Raw genomic sequence first — 21,622 nt, 5'->3', positions numbered from 1 at the left:
AAGACTATAGAAGTGGTAATTACTAGAGAATGTGACGTCACAACTGTCGTATTAGTACCTAGTTAAATTATTTTTTTTTATCCTTCATAAAGGTTACATATACAAAGAACACATAAAAGAGTTCACAAAAGGCAAAACAATTACGGGAATAACTGGCGTCTGAAACAGTTTTTAAGCAATAGCATTTCTACAATCTCATATTATTCCGATATCTATGTATCTATTTATAACCTTGTTCTGCCTTACGGAGTACTGGCTCCCAAGTCCGGTATTACATTGAACGCTTGCGGGGCCCTGGTCCAGTAGTAAAATGGCGGGCCGGCTGAGAAACAGTATTTCTGTTCGAGCGGAGAGTCGTTCTGCACCCAGTACATTAGGTAGAAGTTGCACATCTCATCGTTATTGGTTGGTCTGGAATTGATTAAAATGAATGTTTAAATACGTCCATATTGACGTATATATATATATAGTGACGACGTGAAATATTTTTTTTTGTATTTTTTAGTTTGTAAGAAATAAACCTAAAAACTACTAGACCGAATCTTTTATGATATTTGTCAAAGTGAGACAGACAGAACCTTCAGAAATTGCAAAGGTTAACTTTTCTTCTGGGAATTCAAATGGAAGCGAATCCCGCGCAAATGCCATAAACATAATAAAAAATCTTAATCGTGAAATAATCAGCAAAGCTTCAATAGTACCAATAGATGGCGCTATTCAAAATAACGTAGGCAACGCAGGCGTGCAGTTTTACCAACTAAAGTTAGTATTTACTAAGCAGAATGTTCATAAGTTTGAAAACTTTTACAGAGTATTACAACGATTCTTACCCAATGCTGACAGCGTGGTTATGAGTGTTGTTCATGGTGCACCTGGCCGCTAGCACGTCTCCTTTTCCTATGGGGGTACTGTTGGCGACCGGGTAGAACATCTGCGGCTTCTGCGGGTCCTCCTTGCCGATCAGCTGCCAAACGTCCCCGCTAGGATTCTTGCGGACGACGAAACCGGACACGAGTTTGCCTGAAATATATGCCTTATTATAAATGCGGTCTGTCTGTTGCACCTTTATAGCTAAACCATTGGACCGATTCGCCTGAAATTTTATATGCATATAGTTAAAAACTTCTACACATACACATAACATCTATCGAATTGGTGCTAAATGAATGAGTACGGCGCTATTGTGGTGCACGAGGCAAAACCAAATCTGAGTTCACAAAATTATTACCTATTAAAAACGCGTTCTAACGTTGATACTTTTTTATCAAAAGTCAACTATTAAAATGGCGGTTAAAAGTTTGTATGAAAATAACAAATGCTACCCGTGCCAAGCCGGGGCGGATCGCTGGTTTTTAATAAATGTATATACATATTATAGCGACTTCGCTCGCCGAAAATGTTTCCTGAAAATCTCAATACATACCTAAAAGCTGTCGTAAAAGCCAATAGGGAAAAGGTACCTACTATCTACTTAATAATATCCCAAAAACAAAAGAAATACATTTAAAAAATTAACAATGTATGACGTATTTTTCCAAATTCGCAGCTGCACGAAAGCTATTTGTATCAATTATTATTTTTAGTAAGCAGCACATTGGGTGGGGTTGCCTCAAGGATGGTTAAAAAATTATATGCTTGGATTACATATTTCTTGTTCTCTGGACTTCGCTACTGATCTCTTGAAGTATTCTTAATAAAAAAAAAACAGATATGTATAATTTGTCATCAATAAGTATACAAATATAATAATATTTATAATACTACACTTTACACACAGATTATAAAGTAATAAATACTGCATTTCTAAATAACTATAAACATAACATAATATACAATCATCTAAGAACAAACAGTCATCAAAATAGTAAAAGGTCACGCCCAGCTAAAATAACTTATAGTTAACTGTAACTTACCCGTAAATAACTACTTAACTAATAACTTACCCAGGCTATGCGTATGTGTTCGGAACGCGAAGGGATATATGACTTTGTCCTCCTCTATGGTGCAGGCTGTTTCCATGTGCTCCAGCTTCCTTGGAGCGATCACGCCGCCTGTGCCTAGAAGGATCACACCGGCTTGACGCGGCATTCTGTAATAAAAAAACGGCAACAGTGTTCACAACTTTTGTAAAAATGGAACTGTCACCAATCGATATCTATCCTCTTTTTTTGAAGTAGGTTAAATTTGTAAAACCTTCTCCTAAGTGTAACAAACACTTTCATGAAAACCGTATACAGGTCAATCTGAAAACAACCTTTTGTTTGAAGGCGGTTAAACAAAGATCTAATGGTATGTGATAATGAATCTAAAATGTGACTGAAATTTACCTTTCTCAAGCATCATGACAAAAATTAGTTTAATTATAATAAAACGTCATATGAATACAAGTTAAAATTAATGTTCTACTAAAAGTATTTTTAATAGGCGTTTCACGGTAGCGCCATCTATCGAATGGGTGCTAAGTGTATGAGTACGGCGCGACTGTGGTGCACATGGTAAAAATAATCTGCGTTCACAAAATTAAGAGTCTTAAATGCCCAACCAAACTTGAATAAACGAATTTCTTCTTACGATTACTAAAGCTTAGACAAAAAGATTATAAATTCCGTAATACATGCTCACCTTGTTTTAGTATATTTCAGAAAAACACCGGAGTTGTCAGTGCGGCCCTCTGTAATACATAGGAAACTAAATTAAGGCACATAAGTATACTTAAATTAGCTTTTACAGCAGCTCCGCCTTAATGAAATTAGCGCCATCTACATAAAGCTTCTTGTGGTGCGTTTGTGGCTTTTTTTCGGGTAATTTTTTTTGGTAGATGGCGTTAAATTCGTCGCTTTATGTACTCCTTCAAATGAAAACATGTTTATCGAAAATCACACGGGAACTATTAAAGTTTTTTAACAGGAAGAAATGTATGTTCTTCAGACTCTTTTAATTATGTATACGTGATATAAAAAAATCAATCTTTATCACGTGAAGAGGTAACAAACAAACTAATAAACTTACTTTCGCATTTATAATATCAGTCGGGATAAGGGAAAATTAAGTTCGGATTCTGCTTTTAGGTGATGGGCTAGCAACCTGTTACTATTTGAATTAAATTCCATCATTAAGCCATACAGCTAAACATGGTCTTTCCAGAAGATGTTTCTGTCAATATCGTAAGGGGTTAAGACATAGTTGTATGTATGTATAGAAACAAACTAACAAAATATTGTAACTAGCTGTTACCCACGACTTTCAATGCCTCAAAGAGTGTATTGATTAAAATTTTTATGCTATCACTAACGCTTTTTACATATTTTTAAAACTAAAGATGAACGTGGGCTTTCAGACTTTTCAAGACTCCTAGCTCTGGGGTAGATAGAGAAAGGGATATAGACGTGACCTTATGTATGTATATCAATGGACGGACTCACGTTTCCTCATGATTGATTTTCATAATATTAAGCGATAAACAATGGCAAGATGTTTGTTATTTGTTGTTGTTATTATCATGATTCTATTCAAAACATACTTCAATGAATTATTCATCGGAATGAACAAACATTAATCTTATTAGGTATAATGAACATTGCCCGCTGATTGTGGCCTTCGAGTCTATCCAAGACTCTGTCTGTCCCATAGGGGCTACATTGAACCCCCCTTATTTCTCTGAAGGTTAAGCGGAGGTTATAAAAAACATAACGATATGAAAATATGTATATTCTACACTATTTTATTTTAAATAAAAAAAGGTAATTTTTTTTAAAATATAAAACCAACTGTAAGAGCAATGTGATCTCAGTTGGAAAAATTTCATCGAAACCGATTGTATAACAACATTTTTAAACGACGTAGTTTCACTCTCATGAAAATAGTTGGAAAACGGGTCCGCGCCAAGTTGCAATACGAGAAACTTTTCAAAGTCGTCACAGTGCGGCGCAACGGCAGAGCAGTTCGAGCAGGGGATCGCGTTTTAATTTGATGTGACGAGTTATAAGATCCTCTTGTATTACAACTTCCTCGTTATCAAACTGAATTGCTTTTTTGCTCGGGCCTTTGAGCTTTCATGGCTTATTGCACCCTATATGATTATTTTCCTTCAAAACGACTCGGGCTGCCTTTTAAAACCAAATTAAATGATTCTCACCTGGAAACTTATGCATGTAATGCACTTGTAGAACGAGATATTTGATAGGAGAATCCCTTCCAATAAGAAATCCAACATCTTGAGGGAGTTGTAGGCTGGGAGCGTTGCGGGCCCAAGCGTACACTATCTGCAAATTAAACAAACAAAAACATAATTGAAGTGAATACTTCTTTAGACGCGTTATACATTTTTATGGTGGGTAAAAATTTTAATATTTAACTCGCGTCAGTAGGCACATGTGACGTTTTTATCACTCAAAACTATTGCTGTTTCGCTTTTAATTACGACGTGAAACGAGACAGCGATATTTTTTCACTCAGTAAAAATTTACAAATATAGATGTCTTAAATCTAAATCGTGGACAAATGCACTTTGCTACATCAAAAACATGAATGAATGTAAAATGTAACTAATTATTTCAATATGAATATTTCGTCAAATATATTTTGTGTAGCTATATTTTTCCGCTTTTTTGTTTGTTTTAAAAGCTTCTCAATCTATCGGGCAAGTAAGACTGTTCATTCACTATGTCAGTAGGTAATAAATTGTGACATTCTGCTACATATTTATAAAACAAACCTGGGACCCTGAACGGCAAGGGCTAGCCGTGTTGTAAAGATTGTCGATCTCATTGCTCTGCATCTCACCACAACTCCTGTAATAAAGAGATTTTTTTTATTAAACATACATACGTACATATAATCACGTCTATATCCCTTGCGGGGTAGACAGAGCCTACAGTCTTGTAAAGACTGATAGGTCACGTTCAGCTATTTGGCTTTAAGATAGGATTGAGATTCAAATAGTGGCAGATTGCTAGCCCATCGCCTAAAAGAAGAATCCCAAGTTTATAAGCCTACCCCTTAGTCGCCTTTTGCGACATCCATGGGAAAGGGATGGAGTGGTCCTATTCTTTTTTGTATTGATGCCGGGAACCACACGGCACGTTTTTTATTAAATTAATTTGTATATACAAAAACTACAATATTAAGGGTTCAAATAACTATACCCGACCATATTTCGATATCCGATCTAGATGGAATATTCAGAGGTCAAACAGGTGACGGGAGGCGCTTAGGGTAATAACTTGACTCGCCCAATCCAGAATCATGGTCAAATTCGCACCCTGGTTTCCTCACCAGAAAGGTGAGGTTGTGACCGAGAAGGCAGTAGAAAATTTAGAAGACGATATACTGCTGTTTCTGTTTTTAATAATATATTTATAAACGAAATAGGCATATAGTCTTATATTATGATTGAATTATTAATTTAAAAGCAAGGGGAAGTACTGATCTCTTCGAAAAACCCAACCCCAGAAACACGTTATCAACATGGCCTATGACGTGTATGAACTGCCGATAAACGAATTACGACACGCTTATTTAAGACAAGTGGTCATGAAATTCATTTGTTCTTTCTTTTTAAAGACGCATAGAAAATAATTTGTATTTTTTTAGGATCACGGCTAAATTTTGATTCCGTGTCATCTCCAAGAAGAAACAATGTCTCTCTTCTTGCACATTCCCCATTGCACCGTCCACCATCTTAGTTCGGAGCCTGGGGTCTACTTTCCCACATATTGTCTTTCCTGAATCTTAAACATCTTTTCTTAATGTGGATGAAGTAAAATAAGTAGTTATGTAGAGATCGTGGCAAGTGGAAATATGTAACCTCTGCCTGCGTCTCAGGGACAGAAGCTTGAGACACAAGAAATATGATATTGTACCTGAAACTATGGGTAACATTATGTAGGTATGCAAGAACCACTGGGATAAGTCCGCCATTGCAAGTGATTTGTTTCTTTTATAACTATGTTCTATTTTCTCGTTACAGTGTAAATTTCTATGCAATAAAGATATTACAAACAAACCACTTACCATCAACTAGTTAAATGAAAGCATTTAACATACATACATATGTTCACGTCTATATCCCTTGCGGGGTAGACAGAGCCAACAGTCTTCAAAAGACTGAATGGCCACGTTCAGCTATTTGGCTTAATGATAGAATTGAGATTCAAATAGTGAAAGGTTGCTAGCCCATCGCCTAAAAGAGGAATCCCAAGTTTATAAGCCTATCCCTTAGTCGCCTTTTACGAAATCCATGGGAAAGAGATGGAGTGGTCCTATTATTTTTTGTAATGGTGCCGGGAACCACACGGCACATTTAAAATGAAGGCATTTAAAATAATTACATACCAGACTGAATCATTGGATCCTGGTTCTGAACAGCCATACAACAGCATATGATGAGCAGTATGCATTGTCGCATTTGGTTGAAAGCCGACTGAAATAATAAAATATAATTTACTAGTTGTTCGTAGACCTCGCACACACATATTTTTTACAAAGTAGGTAGTGAATATTTCATAAACTACTTTAACGATTTTGATGCCATACTAAGTTAAATAATCGTTTGGCAAATCATTCATACCTTCTGAATTTCATCTAAATATCTGATTTTGATGAAATTAAAAAAAAAAATTGCAGTTTGAAAGTTATCGCGTTACAACCATACATAAATACAAGGATAATTTATTCTCGCCCCAACTTGATTGGTAGACTTCAGTTGCTTCTCTCCTAAATACATACCACCGCGGCTGTCTCCCATTGGGGTGGACAGAGATTATGGATTTCCACGTGCTACGATCCTTCCAGACCTCTTCGGCTTCCTGCACACTTATTACTCTTTTCGAGCATATTCGACTATTACGAGTACTCCTTCCATCTCCCGCTCAGTCATTAAATTATTTTGGTTATCAATTTTTCGATAATGGAAATCAAAACATTTATATTCACACATTTAACCATATAAGTATAATTTATTCTCTGGTCTCTGATAAAAGGTCAAACATTTATGTGGAAGGCCACAGCAAGTTTTGGCAATACCGGGTTATTTAGCTATTCTAGTTTCAATTAGGTAATACGATACATTTTACGAATTTATAATTTTGTAAAATATTTGCATTTTCGCTTCGCAAAAGGTACCTAAGTTTGCGACGAACAACTATATACATAGTGATAAAAAGTATTAATTGAATTTAAACTGTATATTATTTGATGATATTTGTCTACATTTGTCATACTATGTTTTATTTATGAGTATTCAATATTATTATATGATGAAAATTAGTATGTCTCAGAGACTAAAGAAATGAAATAATTGTCATTTGCACAAATGTGGTAAAAAAAAATAAACTGAACTTGCCGGGGGCATAACTGTGCCCCCAGGTAGTGACTGTAAAGATTATAACCACTTTGTAACCAATGGAATGTTTTACCCATAAAATAGTAATAACAAAACTATAAACTATTAAAGTGATCTTGAAGAAATGTAACAATTTTATTGCATTAAAATGAAATAAAAAATAATAAATTTTTACTACTATTTCATGCATGATTTATTCCCAAATTCTTTTCTTTGGTAAAAAAAATATAATAACAACAGGCTCAAATTTTTTTTATTTAATAGAAACCATTATGGCACATCAATAAGAACAGACTAGATTTATTTTCGTTACAAGGTGTCACTTATTGATGTCACATCACTCAAATCGAATTTTATCTACTACCCCTTCCAAAGCGTGGAAGAAGCTGGAGAAAAAACAACACAACATCATTTTCACCAGATGTCAATTTACAAATAAAGATCTCTTTAATCTAAATTATGAGCATATATAAGTTAATTTGTTTATTTTTTGTCTCTTCAGGAGTCCTTACATAAAAAATTGAAATAAATTACCTATGTAGTAACTGTTGACCGGGGAAATCCTAATTGGTGTACATAAATATGCTTCATCCTGAAACAAGAGAGATATGTGTTCGATTTTACTTAAGATCTACTTATAACAGAAATTCATGCCAATTGGGACTAATGCTTTCAGTACAAGTTTCTTACGATAAATGCCTTTTTAAACAACAGTATAAGTTCTTCATTACTTTTTACATAGAGTTGAAAAGGAGAGTAATAGTCACATCTATATCCCTTATGGGGTAAACAGAGGCAACAGTCTTAAAAAAACAGAAAGGTCACATTCAATTGTATGGCTTAATGATGGTGATGAGATTCAAATAGTGACAGGTGGATAGCCCATTGCCTGCAAGAAGAAGCCCAAGTTAGTTTATAAGCCTATTCCTTAGTCGCTTTTACAAAGGTGCATATTAATGGTGCATGGTAATTCTTAAAACATCATCAACATGATCATTTCTATGAGTAGTACGATTTCAATGATGTTGGTAACCATGAATCAATCCTTCTAGCTCTAGGAAAATATTTTTTTTTCCTCTTTGTAACAGAAAACAAGATGTTCCATTTAATTATAATCACAATTTTTTTTTTTGCATTTTATAAATCTAATCTAATCCACTCAATAATTGTAATCATATATTCAAACACTTCAGAGCTCACGTCAAAGAGATAGCACTGAAGTGGTTTAATTAAACAACAATGGCATATTAAACCATTGTCTCTAGATATACATAAGTTTCTATAATATAATATCTATGAGATGAGCACATATGTAGATATGAAAACAGATGAAACTTTACACCTAATTTAGTTCATAAATTTGATCTTTTTAAAGAAATCTGAAGGCATAAAAAAATATGTTTTACAAATATGGTGGAACTGGCTGCTCATATTTTAAGATTTTTTATGAATAATACAGGATTAAACATTTATCATAGATGTTTGAATATTGTTGCAATGATTCATGCGTTTAATACTTGTATTATTTCCAAATTAGGAATTAAGGTTCTTTATAATCTTCATCTTGAGGTGTCAAATCCAGGTTGCATCCTCATGGCTCTGGAGTAGAACCTGGGGTAAGCCTACAACCTCTTCAATGAATTGGGTGAGAGACAGATTTTTGCATGAACTGACACTGATCAATTTTGAGTTCAATTATGTGTAAACTTTTTTATTCTAATATACTTGACTAAAATTATCCTGAAAATCTTACTGGTGTTCAAAAAGCCCGACTGTATCAATAAATATTGAAAGTAACATTTATTGAATTGTTTGTTCTGACTATAAAACTATTCCAAATCTTTCACAAAATGTATAATACAATATTAAACAAAGCCAAATTTTTGAATGAAATTTTAATAATCAACTTTATTCGCAGTAACACTTTATATTCAATACACAGAATTCATAGAACTTACCCTGTTAGGCCAAACATTCGGCATTAGAAAATCATAAGTGTCCACTTCATATGCAGTCACAAATAAACTACAAATACTTATCGTGGCAAGAAGAGGAAAATATAGCCAATTCATGGTGGGAATTTATGACTAAATATGAAATAAAACCTAAAGTTTACGACAATACCAAACGGTGAATTGAGACGGCTTGTGATAACAGAACAAAAAAACACTTTTCAAATGGTGTTAATTGAATTTAGCGGTAAATTGCACGACCAAGTGAACCAATATTGATTAAATACTGAAGCGACAAGTGTTTACGTTGAATCCAAAAAAACCAAACCAATCAACTCTACCGATACCGATCGATCACAAACTTTACTAACGTCATACACTGAGTTGCCATTGATAATATTAAATACCCGTATCAAAATATGGGAATTCATCATTGTATTAAGTGAATGAACAGTCGGAAGAGTCAATAATGGAATGAAGAATTGAGATGTCAGATATTCCCAAAATGTGTAAAAGAAAATAAACTTTCTTGAACTTAAAATCACAGTCGTAAAAACTTATAATTCCGACTTTCAATAATTAAAAAAGTCTTACCCGACTTTTATATTTATACATACTTAGTCATAAAAAAAAAAACTGTAATATTTCTTCAAGCAACATGCAGTAGCTTCGGTTAGTTTAGTTACACTTTACATTATATTTTATCCTAAACGCCATTTCAGCCTAACCGAAACAGGTTACGTAGTCCATTAGTTTTTCTCGTACACTCTTTGCTGGCGTGCATATGCTGCGTAGCAAGGTTCACGGTATTTATAAATCCGCCTTCATAACAAAACACCACTTGCCTATTTATTTATTTATTTTTTATAAAAACAGGAGTTTCATTTTATACATAGTGGCAATACTCTCAGTACAAGGCAAGTACAAGGTGTGACAGCGTAATTATAGAGAATGTGACAGTGACATTTATTTAACGTTTCGATTTGCGTAAAATATTTTTTATTCACTATGAACCACAATTATTGTTCAAAATTATACAGTTATTATTAACAAAAAACTCCTCAATTATTTCTTGTTCCAACTGAATTTTCTAGTTATAAAGTCAAAAGTAGGTGCTTTACAAGAAACAAGTTTAGAGGTAGTTTCAACTAAAATTGATAGATGGCGTATTTGGTATCAAATTATGATAAGCAGGTACAATGATTATAAAAAGTTTTTACTGTGGATTTAATGTCAGATAGAATTTATAGCAGAGTGCGGCCGCGATTTTACTTACCAAAAACGAAATATCACGTTAATTTGTTCAAATTCGCAGGAATTATGGTAAATACTAATAGGAATCGAAATTTCAAATCTCTCTTATAAATACAATGTAGAATAGGTGGTAAACAAATAGGTACATTGTCGTTACTGGATATTTAACTTACTTGAAGAACGGAGGAGGTTCTTATTTTCACCCTATGTTTTTATAAATATACTTACTCAACTTGCTTTTGACCGCGGCTCCGTCTATGTAAAATGCCATAACGTTATCTCATCGCAAAGTGGTCATTAGGATAAATAAGATCAACACACAATGTAAATATCCATTCTAAAATTTGCATTCAAATAAAATATTGGGACTTAAATTGAAAGAAACACTTTTGTAACATGACTGTACCGCAGTTTGATCGGTGGAGCAAGTGGAGTATGTTTAATATTTCATGTTGGAGTTCTAATCTAAAATTAATTCTAACAAAATAGAGGTAGAAGTGTGCAAAAAAAGTGTTTTAATAATACCTGTGAAATTTGTCAACTGTGGTATAAGAACCTGCTTATATCAAGGTACATTTTTAAATCTCTAATAGTGATAACAATAATGCATGACATCATTTGGTAATCTATTAATAACTTGTGTGGTCCTGAACGCGGAAAACTCATAAACAAGATTGTTAAAGTGTTGCTAGTTACATTTTCTATTATCTACTATTGGGAATAAACACCGTAGAAATGGATCAAAAAGATGATAATACCTCTACGACTAACAAAATGTCAATATCCGAAAGACTCGACAAACTTTATGAAAGAATGCAACTAGAATTTGATAAGCAAACATTAAGACTTAATTATTCCTTAATACAAAATTTGTCGAGACGATTAGACGAAAAAGTTGAACCACTTTGGAAAGAGAACAAAGCGCTTAAATCAGAAATAGAATACCTCGAGAAAAAGGTTGAATATCTCGAAAGAGATAGTAAGAGAAACAATATAATTATTTTTGGTTTTGAAGAAAATGAAACATGTGTTAGCGAATTAATAGAAGCCATCAGATTGAAAATAGCTAGTGATTTGGACATTTATTTCTCTCATAGTGATGTAAACAATGCATACCGAGTGGGGAAGAGGAACAGTAATTCCACTAAACCGAGGCCAGTGGTAGTTACATTCCTTACCGCATGGAAAAGAAACCAGATATTGAGAAATAAAAAGAGATTCAGGAATATTTATGTTTCTGAAGACTTTCCGAAACTAGTTGTGGAACAACGCAAACTCTGGTTAAAATCGCTGAAAGAGGAAAGGAAGAAAGGTAAAATAGCCTACTTAGTGTACGACAAATTGATAATTAAGCCTAGAAGATCAGAAAATAATAATGAAGAGGAAGTTAAGGAGGAAGGAAGACAAGAGAGTGACTCATCGCAGTTACTTGATGAGCAATGTGACAAAGAAGAAAACAATACTGTTGACGAAAAACCTCGCCGTCGAGCTAAGGCTATGACACTAAGGAATGCGTTTATAACACCTGAAGACAAAATTAAAAATGACGAGGAAAAATTAAAGCAGGAAACATCTGTACCAGATGAAGAGTATGGAGAAGATTATTTTAGAAAGGCATTTGAAAAATTCATGGGTGAGACTATGAAGGATAACAAAAAGGTGAGCATACCGAAAGAAGGAATGGAAGAAAAAATAAATGAAAAAACAAAGTCTCAAAATAAGAAACCAATAAATAAAAATGATAAAAATTCAAGCGACGAAAATGACGGAGAAGAGGAACAAAAGCAAAGAGATAACAATTTGCCGGATTTAAGAACCCAAAAAAAGATTCAATATGGCAAAGGCAGTACAACTGATAACTTTGGACATAAAGGAGAAAAAAATTCAAGCTCCGAAAACGATGGAAAAGAGAGACAAAAGCATAACCGAACTATTTTGCCGGACTTAAGAACCAAAAGGAAGTGGCAACCGATAACATAGATTTTTAAGTTTTGATCATTTTTCGTATAAGATTTGGATTTTTCGTATTTGACATATTAATTAATTTATTATTGGTGCCGTGTGGTTCCCGGCACCATTGAAAAAAGAATAGGACCACTCCATCTCGTTCCCATGGATGTTGTAAAAGGCGACTAAGGGAATATGCGCACGTACATCTAGTGAAGCTACCAACAGTTAATATGAGTTAGATTATCGTACAAAACTATCGGACGAAGACCAGAGACGCTTTGTGTAATAACCTGACTTAAACCCGCGCCCCGGTCTCCTCGGCACAGAGTTGAGGTTGTATCCGGGACAAATGCCAAAACCCAGCAAAAAGTATCCCTACTTAAAAACAAACTAGAAGTCAATATAGACAACATTTTTTTTTCTAATCAAAGCTGAAAGTAAAATAATTTTTACTATATCAAATTAATGGACATAAATGTTAGGATTAATTGTTCAACAGAATTTCAGCAAACTGCAAAGAATGCTTCAACTGTCGTTATTAAATCACCTAAGTAGAATTAATATGCCGTGCGGCACTCGGCTTAAGAATAAGACCGCTCCATATCATCCCGTGGATGTCGTAAAAGGCGACTAAGGGAAATGAGATTGCACAAAATACCTATCGAATGCAGTGAACCGAATGGTGGCTGTAACCACCAAGCGTATCCCCTAGTGGGTAGTTAAAACAAAGTTAATAAAAATTGACTTATTAAAATATCGAGCATTGTTATATCAGGTTATGCTTACCGTACTACCTGATTGCGTGAAGAAATATATATGATTAATGATTTTTGTTAAGATAATATGTTTGATATATTTATTAAAAACAAGTTTGATAAATATTGATCAATATAATTATTGTTGTTAAATAATTAATAATGAAATTAATTTCAACAACTGAATAAAACAAAAAACATCGAAAGGCACTAAGAGAACAATATCAGAATTCAACAAATTTAAAATGATGAAAATTTCTGAGTTTTGCACTTGATCCGAGGAAAATAATATTGAAAGGAAAAATGATGGACAAAAATAAAATAAATAAAGAAATAAATAAGATCACCAGTTCGTGGAAATAATTAATAAATCCCTGAATCAAATAAAATAAATACTATAATACTATGTATAACGTATGATATTGGCTTATATATAAAAATCTAAAACAAATTGTATGAAAAAATCCTGAGTTTTGCGCTTGCTCCAAGGAAAATTTATTTCAAAGGAAAAATGATGGACAAAAATAATTAATAAATAGAGAAAATACAAATATTAAATAAGATCACCAGTTCGTGGAAATATTTAACAAAAAAGAAATCCTTGAAGCAAAGAAAAAAAATAATAATTTGACACACTGACGCCAGTCAGTTGTATTTCAATTTTGGGGGCATTCTTGTATAACAACATGCATGAATATTGTAAAATATGCTCGGTTTTTAAGTATTTAAACATATTAAGCAAGAACCTAATCAAAACTGAAAAAAAAAATATTTTTTACCGTATCACATTACTAGACATAAGTGTTAAGATGCATAATTGTTCAACAGAATTTCAGCAAACTGCAAAGAATGCTTCAACTGTCGTTATTAAATCACCTAAGTAGAATTAATATGCCGTGCGGCACTCGGCTTAAGAATAAGACCGCTCCATATCATCCCGTGGATGTCGTAAAAGGCGACTAAGGGAAATGAGATTGCACAAAATGCCTATCGAATGCAGTGAACCGAATGGTGGCTGTAACCACCAAGCGTATCCCCTAGTGGGTAGTTAAAACAAAGTTAATAAAAATTAACTTATTAAAATATCGAGCATTGTTATATCAGGTTATGCTTACCGTACTACCTGATAGCGTGAAGAAATATATATGTGTGATAAATATTGATCAATATAATTATTGTTGTTAAATAATTAATAATGAAATTAATTTCAACAACTGAATAAAACAAATAACATCGAAAGGCACTAAGAAAACACTATCAGAATTCAACAAACTTAAAATGAAAATTTCTGAGTTTTGCACTTGATTCGAGGAAAATAATATTAAAAGGAAAAATGATGGACAAAAATTAAATAAATAAAGAAAATGTAAATATTAAATAAGATCACCAGTTCGTGGAAATAATAAATAATCCTCTAATCAAATATAATAAATACTATAAAACTATGTATGATATTGGCTTATATGTAAAAATCTAAAACAAATTGTATGAAAAATTCCTGAGCTTTGCGCTTGCTCCAAGGAAAATTTATTTCAAAGGAAAAATGATGAACAAAAATAATTAATAAATAGAGAAAATACAAATATTAAATAAGATCACCAGTTCGTGGAAATCTTTAACAAAAAATATCCTTGAAGCAAAAAAATAAAAACTAATTCGACACACTGACGCGAGTCAGATGTATTTCAAATTTTGGGTTGTATGTAATAAATGTTCCATATTTGATTTAAGTTACCCAAATGTAACATATGGATACAAAATGGACAGTAAAATTGAATTTGTACAAATGATATAAATATTAAAATAATATTACCAGTTCGTGGAAATAATTAATGCATTCTCGAATAAAATCAAAATAAACACACTCTGGCGTGTGATATCGATTACTGTATATTTAAAAAGAAAATTCTAAATTTTATGGAAATTGACAGAGTTTTATACCTACTTGATCCAAGGAAGATATAATATTAGAAAGGAAAAAAGATGGACAAAAAATTTATAATTAGAATAGGTACGAATATTAAATAAAATCACCAGTTCATGGAAATGTTCAATTTAAAATCCTTGAAACAAGGAAATAAATGATTGAATAATTTATTATAAGAACAAAGTTTAAAGAAACACCAAGAAAAAATTATGTATAATGAAATATTTTTTTTATTAAATATATATCTATAAAATCGAAAATATTAAAATAAAAGCACTCGGTTAAAAATATTGTGTTAGCCAAAAAATATTAGTTTTAGTTAAGTTTAATTTTTTAATATTTTTAAAGTCAACCTTTCATCGTACAGTAATGAATACTACGAGTAGTTAATTATATTTTGCATACGAAAATCAAGTAAAACTTATAATTTATTTTGTTACTTAAATCATTCTGTCATACCCATACAATTATCACAATCAATATCCAACTTTCTGATCACTGGATCCCAAAGATGCAATGTTGCGTCAGAAACAATTTGTGTCTCAGAAGAAATATAGAATGATAGCATTTTACTGCGTCCAAAAACATTGAGTAAACCCAATGGACCTATCAAAGAAAAATTAAACAGAGATGACTTTATAAAATAGGCACTTAAGTACTGATTTTTTTTTTTGTATCGATATTAACAAGATTTACTAATTGTATTTGCATTTTGCATATTTTGTTAATACACTAAGTTTAATAATGTACTTATAGAATAAGCATAAATATTCGAAAAATATCAGTTTTTAGATAATAACTTGTTTAGGACATACAAATAAAGAAACTATTTGAGTTTATTAAAGTAATAAAGTACCTATATAAGTAACATTAATTTGTTTTATTTTATATCCTGTAAAAAACACGACGGTGACGGTGACGGTCATTAACAATATAAATATTATTATCGATATCTAGTTATTTTTTAGACAAGAACTACAAAATTATTTAAATTTATAATTTTTTATGAAAACTATTTTCAAAGTATATTTGACAAAAACTGATACAATATCTAAAAAACCTTATGATTACAAAGTAAAAGTACTTAGGTATATGAGAAAAGATGATTACTAACTACTAATATGAAATTTACAAATTGTACAGTCCCTACATAGTATCAACCTGCAAAATCAATATCAAGGTGCAAAATAATTCACAACAAAGACTATTTACCACACTTCGAGAGTAAAATAAAAATGCGCGTGGCGTTAAAAAGGCCTGCGCCTGCAGGTTCGAATCCCACCCCGGCCATGTAACGATGACTATTTTCGAAGTTATGTACATTAGTTTGAATATTAACCAAAGCTCTTACGGTGAGGGAAGACATCGTGAGGAAACCTGACTCACCCAATCTAGCATCCATGATCAAAGGCATACTCCGGGCTCCTCTACAGAGAGGTGAGGATGCTATCAGGACTATAGGAGGAGGAGGAAGAAGGAGGAAGAAGATATACATACATAATTATATAAAGATATACATACATATATCATCCCACAGTGACGTAGCCAACAGTCTCGCAAATACTAGAAGGCAAAATTCATGATGGTATTAATATTCAAATAATGACATGGCATAGCAAAAACAATAAGCTTTATAAACTATGGATAGGTATTTTATAACTTAGCATTAATTATTTCTAAGATAACTTGATCGAACAAATCTAGGTATATGATTCTGTGTGAAAGAAGTCCCTTCTGTTTTCGTATTACAATTTTTTTTATTCTTTGCCGTAAGGGCGTTTACACACAAATCACGGCTTGGCCAATGTATCGAGCTGAAGTGGTAATGCGGTCACGTTCGACCTTGACGTAGATTTACTGCGACCTGATCGGGTTAGTGGGTGAATGGGCATTCCTGAAACTGAATTATGACCACTTTTTCGCTGCAATAAGAAACCATAATAAAGTTAAAACAAGACTTTATTTTCGAAAATCGGATAATGAATTTCAGCGAAGAACTGCTTGGATATTTAAAACCGATAATAAATAAATAAATAATAAATATATACGGGACAAATTACACAGATTGAGTTAGCCTCGATGTAAGTTCGAGACTTGTGTTACGAGATACTAACTCAACGATAGATACTATATTTTATAAAAAATACTTATATAAGTAGATAAACATCCAAGACCCAGGCAAATCAGAAAAAGTTCTTTTCTTATCATGCCCTGGCCCGGATTCGAACCCGGGACCTCCGGTGTCACAGACAAGTGTACTACCGCTGCGCCACAGAGGTCGTCATAAATAGACGATGAGGAAAAACATCGTGAGGCAACCTACACATTCCGGCGACTGGATGTTTAATCATGATCCAATAAGGGATTAGTTTTCCCTACAAAGGTCACCAAGGTCAGACGGCAGTCGCTTCATGTAAATGCTTCATATTCCAGACATAACTTAGGTATTTAGGCCACCCCGTGCTCCTCTCAAGAGAGGAGAGGATGTAAATAAAAAAATATCAAGTATATAGTTACAAGAAAATTTAATAAAAGTTAATTGTTTTTGGGATACGGAAAATAATGGAGTGTCCTTAATTTATGCCGTGCCGTGTGGTTTCCGGCACCAATATGAAAAAGAAAGACCACTCCATCTCTTTCCCACGTCATATCATATAAGGCTAAGACTAAGGGATAGTCTTATAAACTTGGGATTCTTCTTTTAGGCGATGGGCTAGCAACCTGTCATTATTTGAATCTCAATTCTATAATTAGGCCTATCAACTGAACGTATCTTATCAGTCTTTTGAGACTACTAGCTCTGTCTACCCCGCAAGGGGAATAGACGTGATTATATGAATATGAATAATTTACCTTAATAATTAATTTCACGAAACCGGTTCAGTTATTTTGTCTTATCATGGAATGTACTCGTACAAGCATAAAAAGACACTTTTTCATTTATGAGAAGCGGAATTGCCAATTTAGAAAATATCGACTTGTTACTTAGCAGTCCTAGTCCGTTACCCCATCACTCGTAATCGAGGGGAAAATACTCGTAAATCAGAATACCTATTATGTACCACTGATACATATATAGAGTACCTACCGATACTCATCTTAGGGCTGCAATCGCGTTGCATTTCTTGTTACGAGCCGATACGAAGTCATATAAATGTTATCAATACAATGGAATGGACGCAAATTGTAGGGAGGGTTATCGCACATGAATGAATTTGGAAAATGTTTCGTTTGATATTTTTTATTGAAATTGGTCGTGTGGTTCCCGGTACTGTCGGATAGTATCACGGCTTTATCTTTTACGAGGTAGACAGAGTCTATCGTCTCGGTTAGACTCGAAGTGGCTTGGTAATTGGAAGGGATTCAGATATTGATAGGTCGTTAGCACATCACCTACAAGAAAAATCCCATGCTTTTCCCTTAGTCGCCTTTTACGAAATCCATGGGAAAGATATGAAGTGGTCCTTATTTCAAGTGCCGGGGACCACACGGCACCTATAGCTATTCTTTTGAAAGACGTTTTAACCGTATACCTACTTTTCTTCTTTGCAATTCGTATTCCTTCCAATTATGAAATTCATGTTAAGACATAAAATGATCTGATATATTTGTAATGTTAAACTATGGCGTGTCTATCCATACAAATGCATAGCTAAATACGTGTACAATTCTCGGAATTCCATCGCAAGTAATGTGAATGCATTTCTCAAAAGCCATGTTCGTAATATATTGTTTTTTATTACACTTTGAGGCTAGGAAGTAATTGATAACCCGTTTATTAAGTTATTTTGGGGTAACACATTTTTACCACGCAAGGTCACATGGTTTGACATGTGGGTAGCTGACGTCAGCGTCATAGACTAAACACTAACGTTGAAAATATCTTTGAACACTGCGTGTTTCGGCTCTTAGTGATACTGAATTGTTTTGGCTACGACTGTTCTATTTTTTTGTGTTTGTAAATGAATTATTGTATGAGATATTTGCGTGTCGCGTGTTGAAACGTAATTTTTACTATGAAAACATATGTCATAGACTTTAGTTGCCAGCGGTCAGTGGGTTAACTATATAATTCAATGGACATTTGACAAACTTGACGGTGATGTAGTGGGTGATTAGTTACCGTCCAATTGGGTGAAAAAATAAAATTTTCATGTTTGAAAATGGCTGTATTCTTTGTTTCATTTTTAATAAGGTCAAGGATGTCAGAAGAGTGAGTGAGTTACCAACGGCTTCCTGCTTCCTGGCGTTAGTTCCTGAGTCTCTTTCTGGACCTCTCGGGCTAGGAGCCCGGGGTCCGCCTATGACCACGACTCTAGATTGGGTTAGGCTAATTTTACACTACTCTGTAACCATTGTAGGGAAGTTCATGCGAGGTCATATCCAGTTAGGTAAATATACTAGGTTCCTCACAGTCTATAAAGCCAACACTCTTGAAATGTCTGAAAGGCCACGCTCAGCTGCTTGGCTTATTGACAGAATTGAGATTAAAAATAATGAAATAAATAAATAATCGCAACCATTTGCAGAAAAATAACAGTCGAATTGAGAATTTCTTTGATCAAGTCGGTTAAAAAAGGCCCTTCCATATAACCCCTATTTCTGTGATTCAGTTTACTGTGTCCGGTCTTTCCGCTCAACCAAATTTTCCATATTGGACCAAATAAGTACCGTTCACGGTCCTTATGTTTGTTTTTCTACTCCAATGATTTGTTTTCATTGAAGTTTCTGTATTGTTGTGAAATATTATCCTAAATAAGCTGCCCCATGTTTTATTAATATTTCGTAGAATACGAAACATCCCTTAATTACGGTTGTGCCGTGTGGTTCCCTAATACCAAAAATAGAAAAAAGGGGATTACTCCATGTCTTTTCAATGGATGTCGCAAAAGGCGACTAAGAGATAGGCTTATAAACTTGGGATTCTTCTTTTAGGCGATGGGCTGGCAAGCTGTCACTATTTTAATCTCAATTCTATCAGTGGCCTATCAGTCTTTCAAGACTGCTCGCTCTATCCCCCGCAAGGAATATAGACCTAATTATATGAATGAATAAATGAAATAACCAGAAGTTACTACCTCTTTCAACATTTATCAAAACACAAAATCTCTGTATTATGCAGAGATCGTGGCAAGTGGAAAGAGGTAGTCTCTGCCTACCCCTCCGGGAAAGAGGCGTGATTTTATGTATGTATGTATACAATATTTGTGGCCCCACGTGCAGCTGGTAGAAGAAGATATTAGAGCTTGCGTCCAATTTTATTAGGCACCAAGTACCAAATGAAGAGTTTTATGCTAATTGGAATTGGCAAAGGGTAGTCGTAGTCTCCAATGGAAGTAGACCTTTGTCCAAATGAAGTGGCAGAGTGCCAACACTGGGATCTTATTATTATTAGTCAAAATAAGAGCATAGATATTAGACAAACATAGAAAGAAGTATTTCATCATTGTTACTCTTGAATCTGAATATGACCTTTAAGTTTACCTACAAACTCGTATTAAGCCAAAGACATTTCTCAAGATCAAGGCAAATTCAATCAACTGTGTTTTTATAATGTTTTGTTTAATTTTGTGTCTGTAGCAACTGAATAAACGTTTTTATCTATCTATCTATCAAATTGAAACGTCACGTTAAGAACATCAGTCAGCAATCAAACTACATACAAACATACATATAACCATGTCTTTAGTCGTCGTTGGGTAGGCAAAGCTAATAGAGTTGATAAGTCTAAAAGGCCACGTTCAGCTGTATGGCTTGATGATGGTAGATATTGAAATCAAATTGGGTTGCTAGCCGATCGCCTAAAAGAAGAATACCATAAGTTTATTAGCCTTTTATGAAAATCCATGGGAAAAATATAGATTCTAAAGTGGTGGAAACCACACGGCAAATCATAGTAGTATTTATGCCAAAAACATAATCATCCGGATGGAGGCCTTTCAGTCTTTTCGATACTGGTAGCTTTGTCTACCTCGCAAGGGATAAAGACGTAATTTTATGTATATATATCCCATTGCAGTTTATATACAGCCGGCCTCTGTGGCGCAGCGGTAGTGCGCTTGTCTGCGTCACCGGAGGTCCCGGGTTCGAATCCCGGCCAGGGCATGATGAGAAACGAACTTTCTCTGATTGGCCTGGGTCTTGGATGTTTATCTATATACGTATTTATTATAAAATATAGTATCGTTGAGTTAGTATCTCGTAACACAAGTTTCGAACTTACTTCGAGGCTAACTCAATCTGTGTAATTTGTCCCGTATATATTTATTATTTATTTATTTATTTATATGTTTGGTGCTTCCTATTTGCGTCTGCCTACACAGAGCAAGGGTATAGGCGGGGTTCAGAGCTCTGTGTTTTAATGCAATTACGGAGGCGCAGCTGGAAGGTTTAAAAGCATGTAACTAAATTATCGATATTGAATCGAGACTGACTGTAAACA

The 21,622-nt window shown here is 33.8% G+C and overlaps 1 protein-coding gene across 1 annotated transcript; it reads right to left on the bottom strand.

Annotated features, from left to right (window-relative positions):
• Positions 1-241: 241 nt before the first annotated feature.
• Positions 242-9,624, bottom strand: LOC106133539 (peptidylglycine alpha-hydroxylating monooxygenase). The gene is made up of 9 exons (XM_013333310.2): positions 9,301-9,624; positions 7,877-7,934; positions 6,334-6,421; positions 4,715-4,790; positions 4,136-4,262; positions 2,623-2,671; positions 1,944-2,089; positions 831-1,020; positions 242-411 (listed from the first exon to the last, which is right to left on the bottom strand). The coding sequence occupies exons 1-9, from the start codon at positions 9,412-9,414 to the stop codon at positions 243-245; spliced, it is 1,017 nt and encodes a 338-aa protein (XP_013188764.1). The 5' UTR covers positions 9,415-9,624; the 3' UTR covers position 242.
• Between the last annotated feature and the right edge of the window lie 11,998 nt (positions 9,625-21,622).

This window comes from Amyelois transitella, chromosome 3, assembly GCF_032362555.1.
Source record: "Amyelois transitella isolate CPQ chromosome 3, ilAmyTran1.1, whole genome shotgun sequence".
NCBI classification, from domain to species: Eukaryota; Metazoa; Arthropoda; class Insecta; order Lepidoptera; family Pyralidae; genus Amyelois; species Amyelois transitella.
This window is presented reverse-complemented; position numbering and strand designations above follow the sequence as displayed.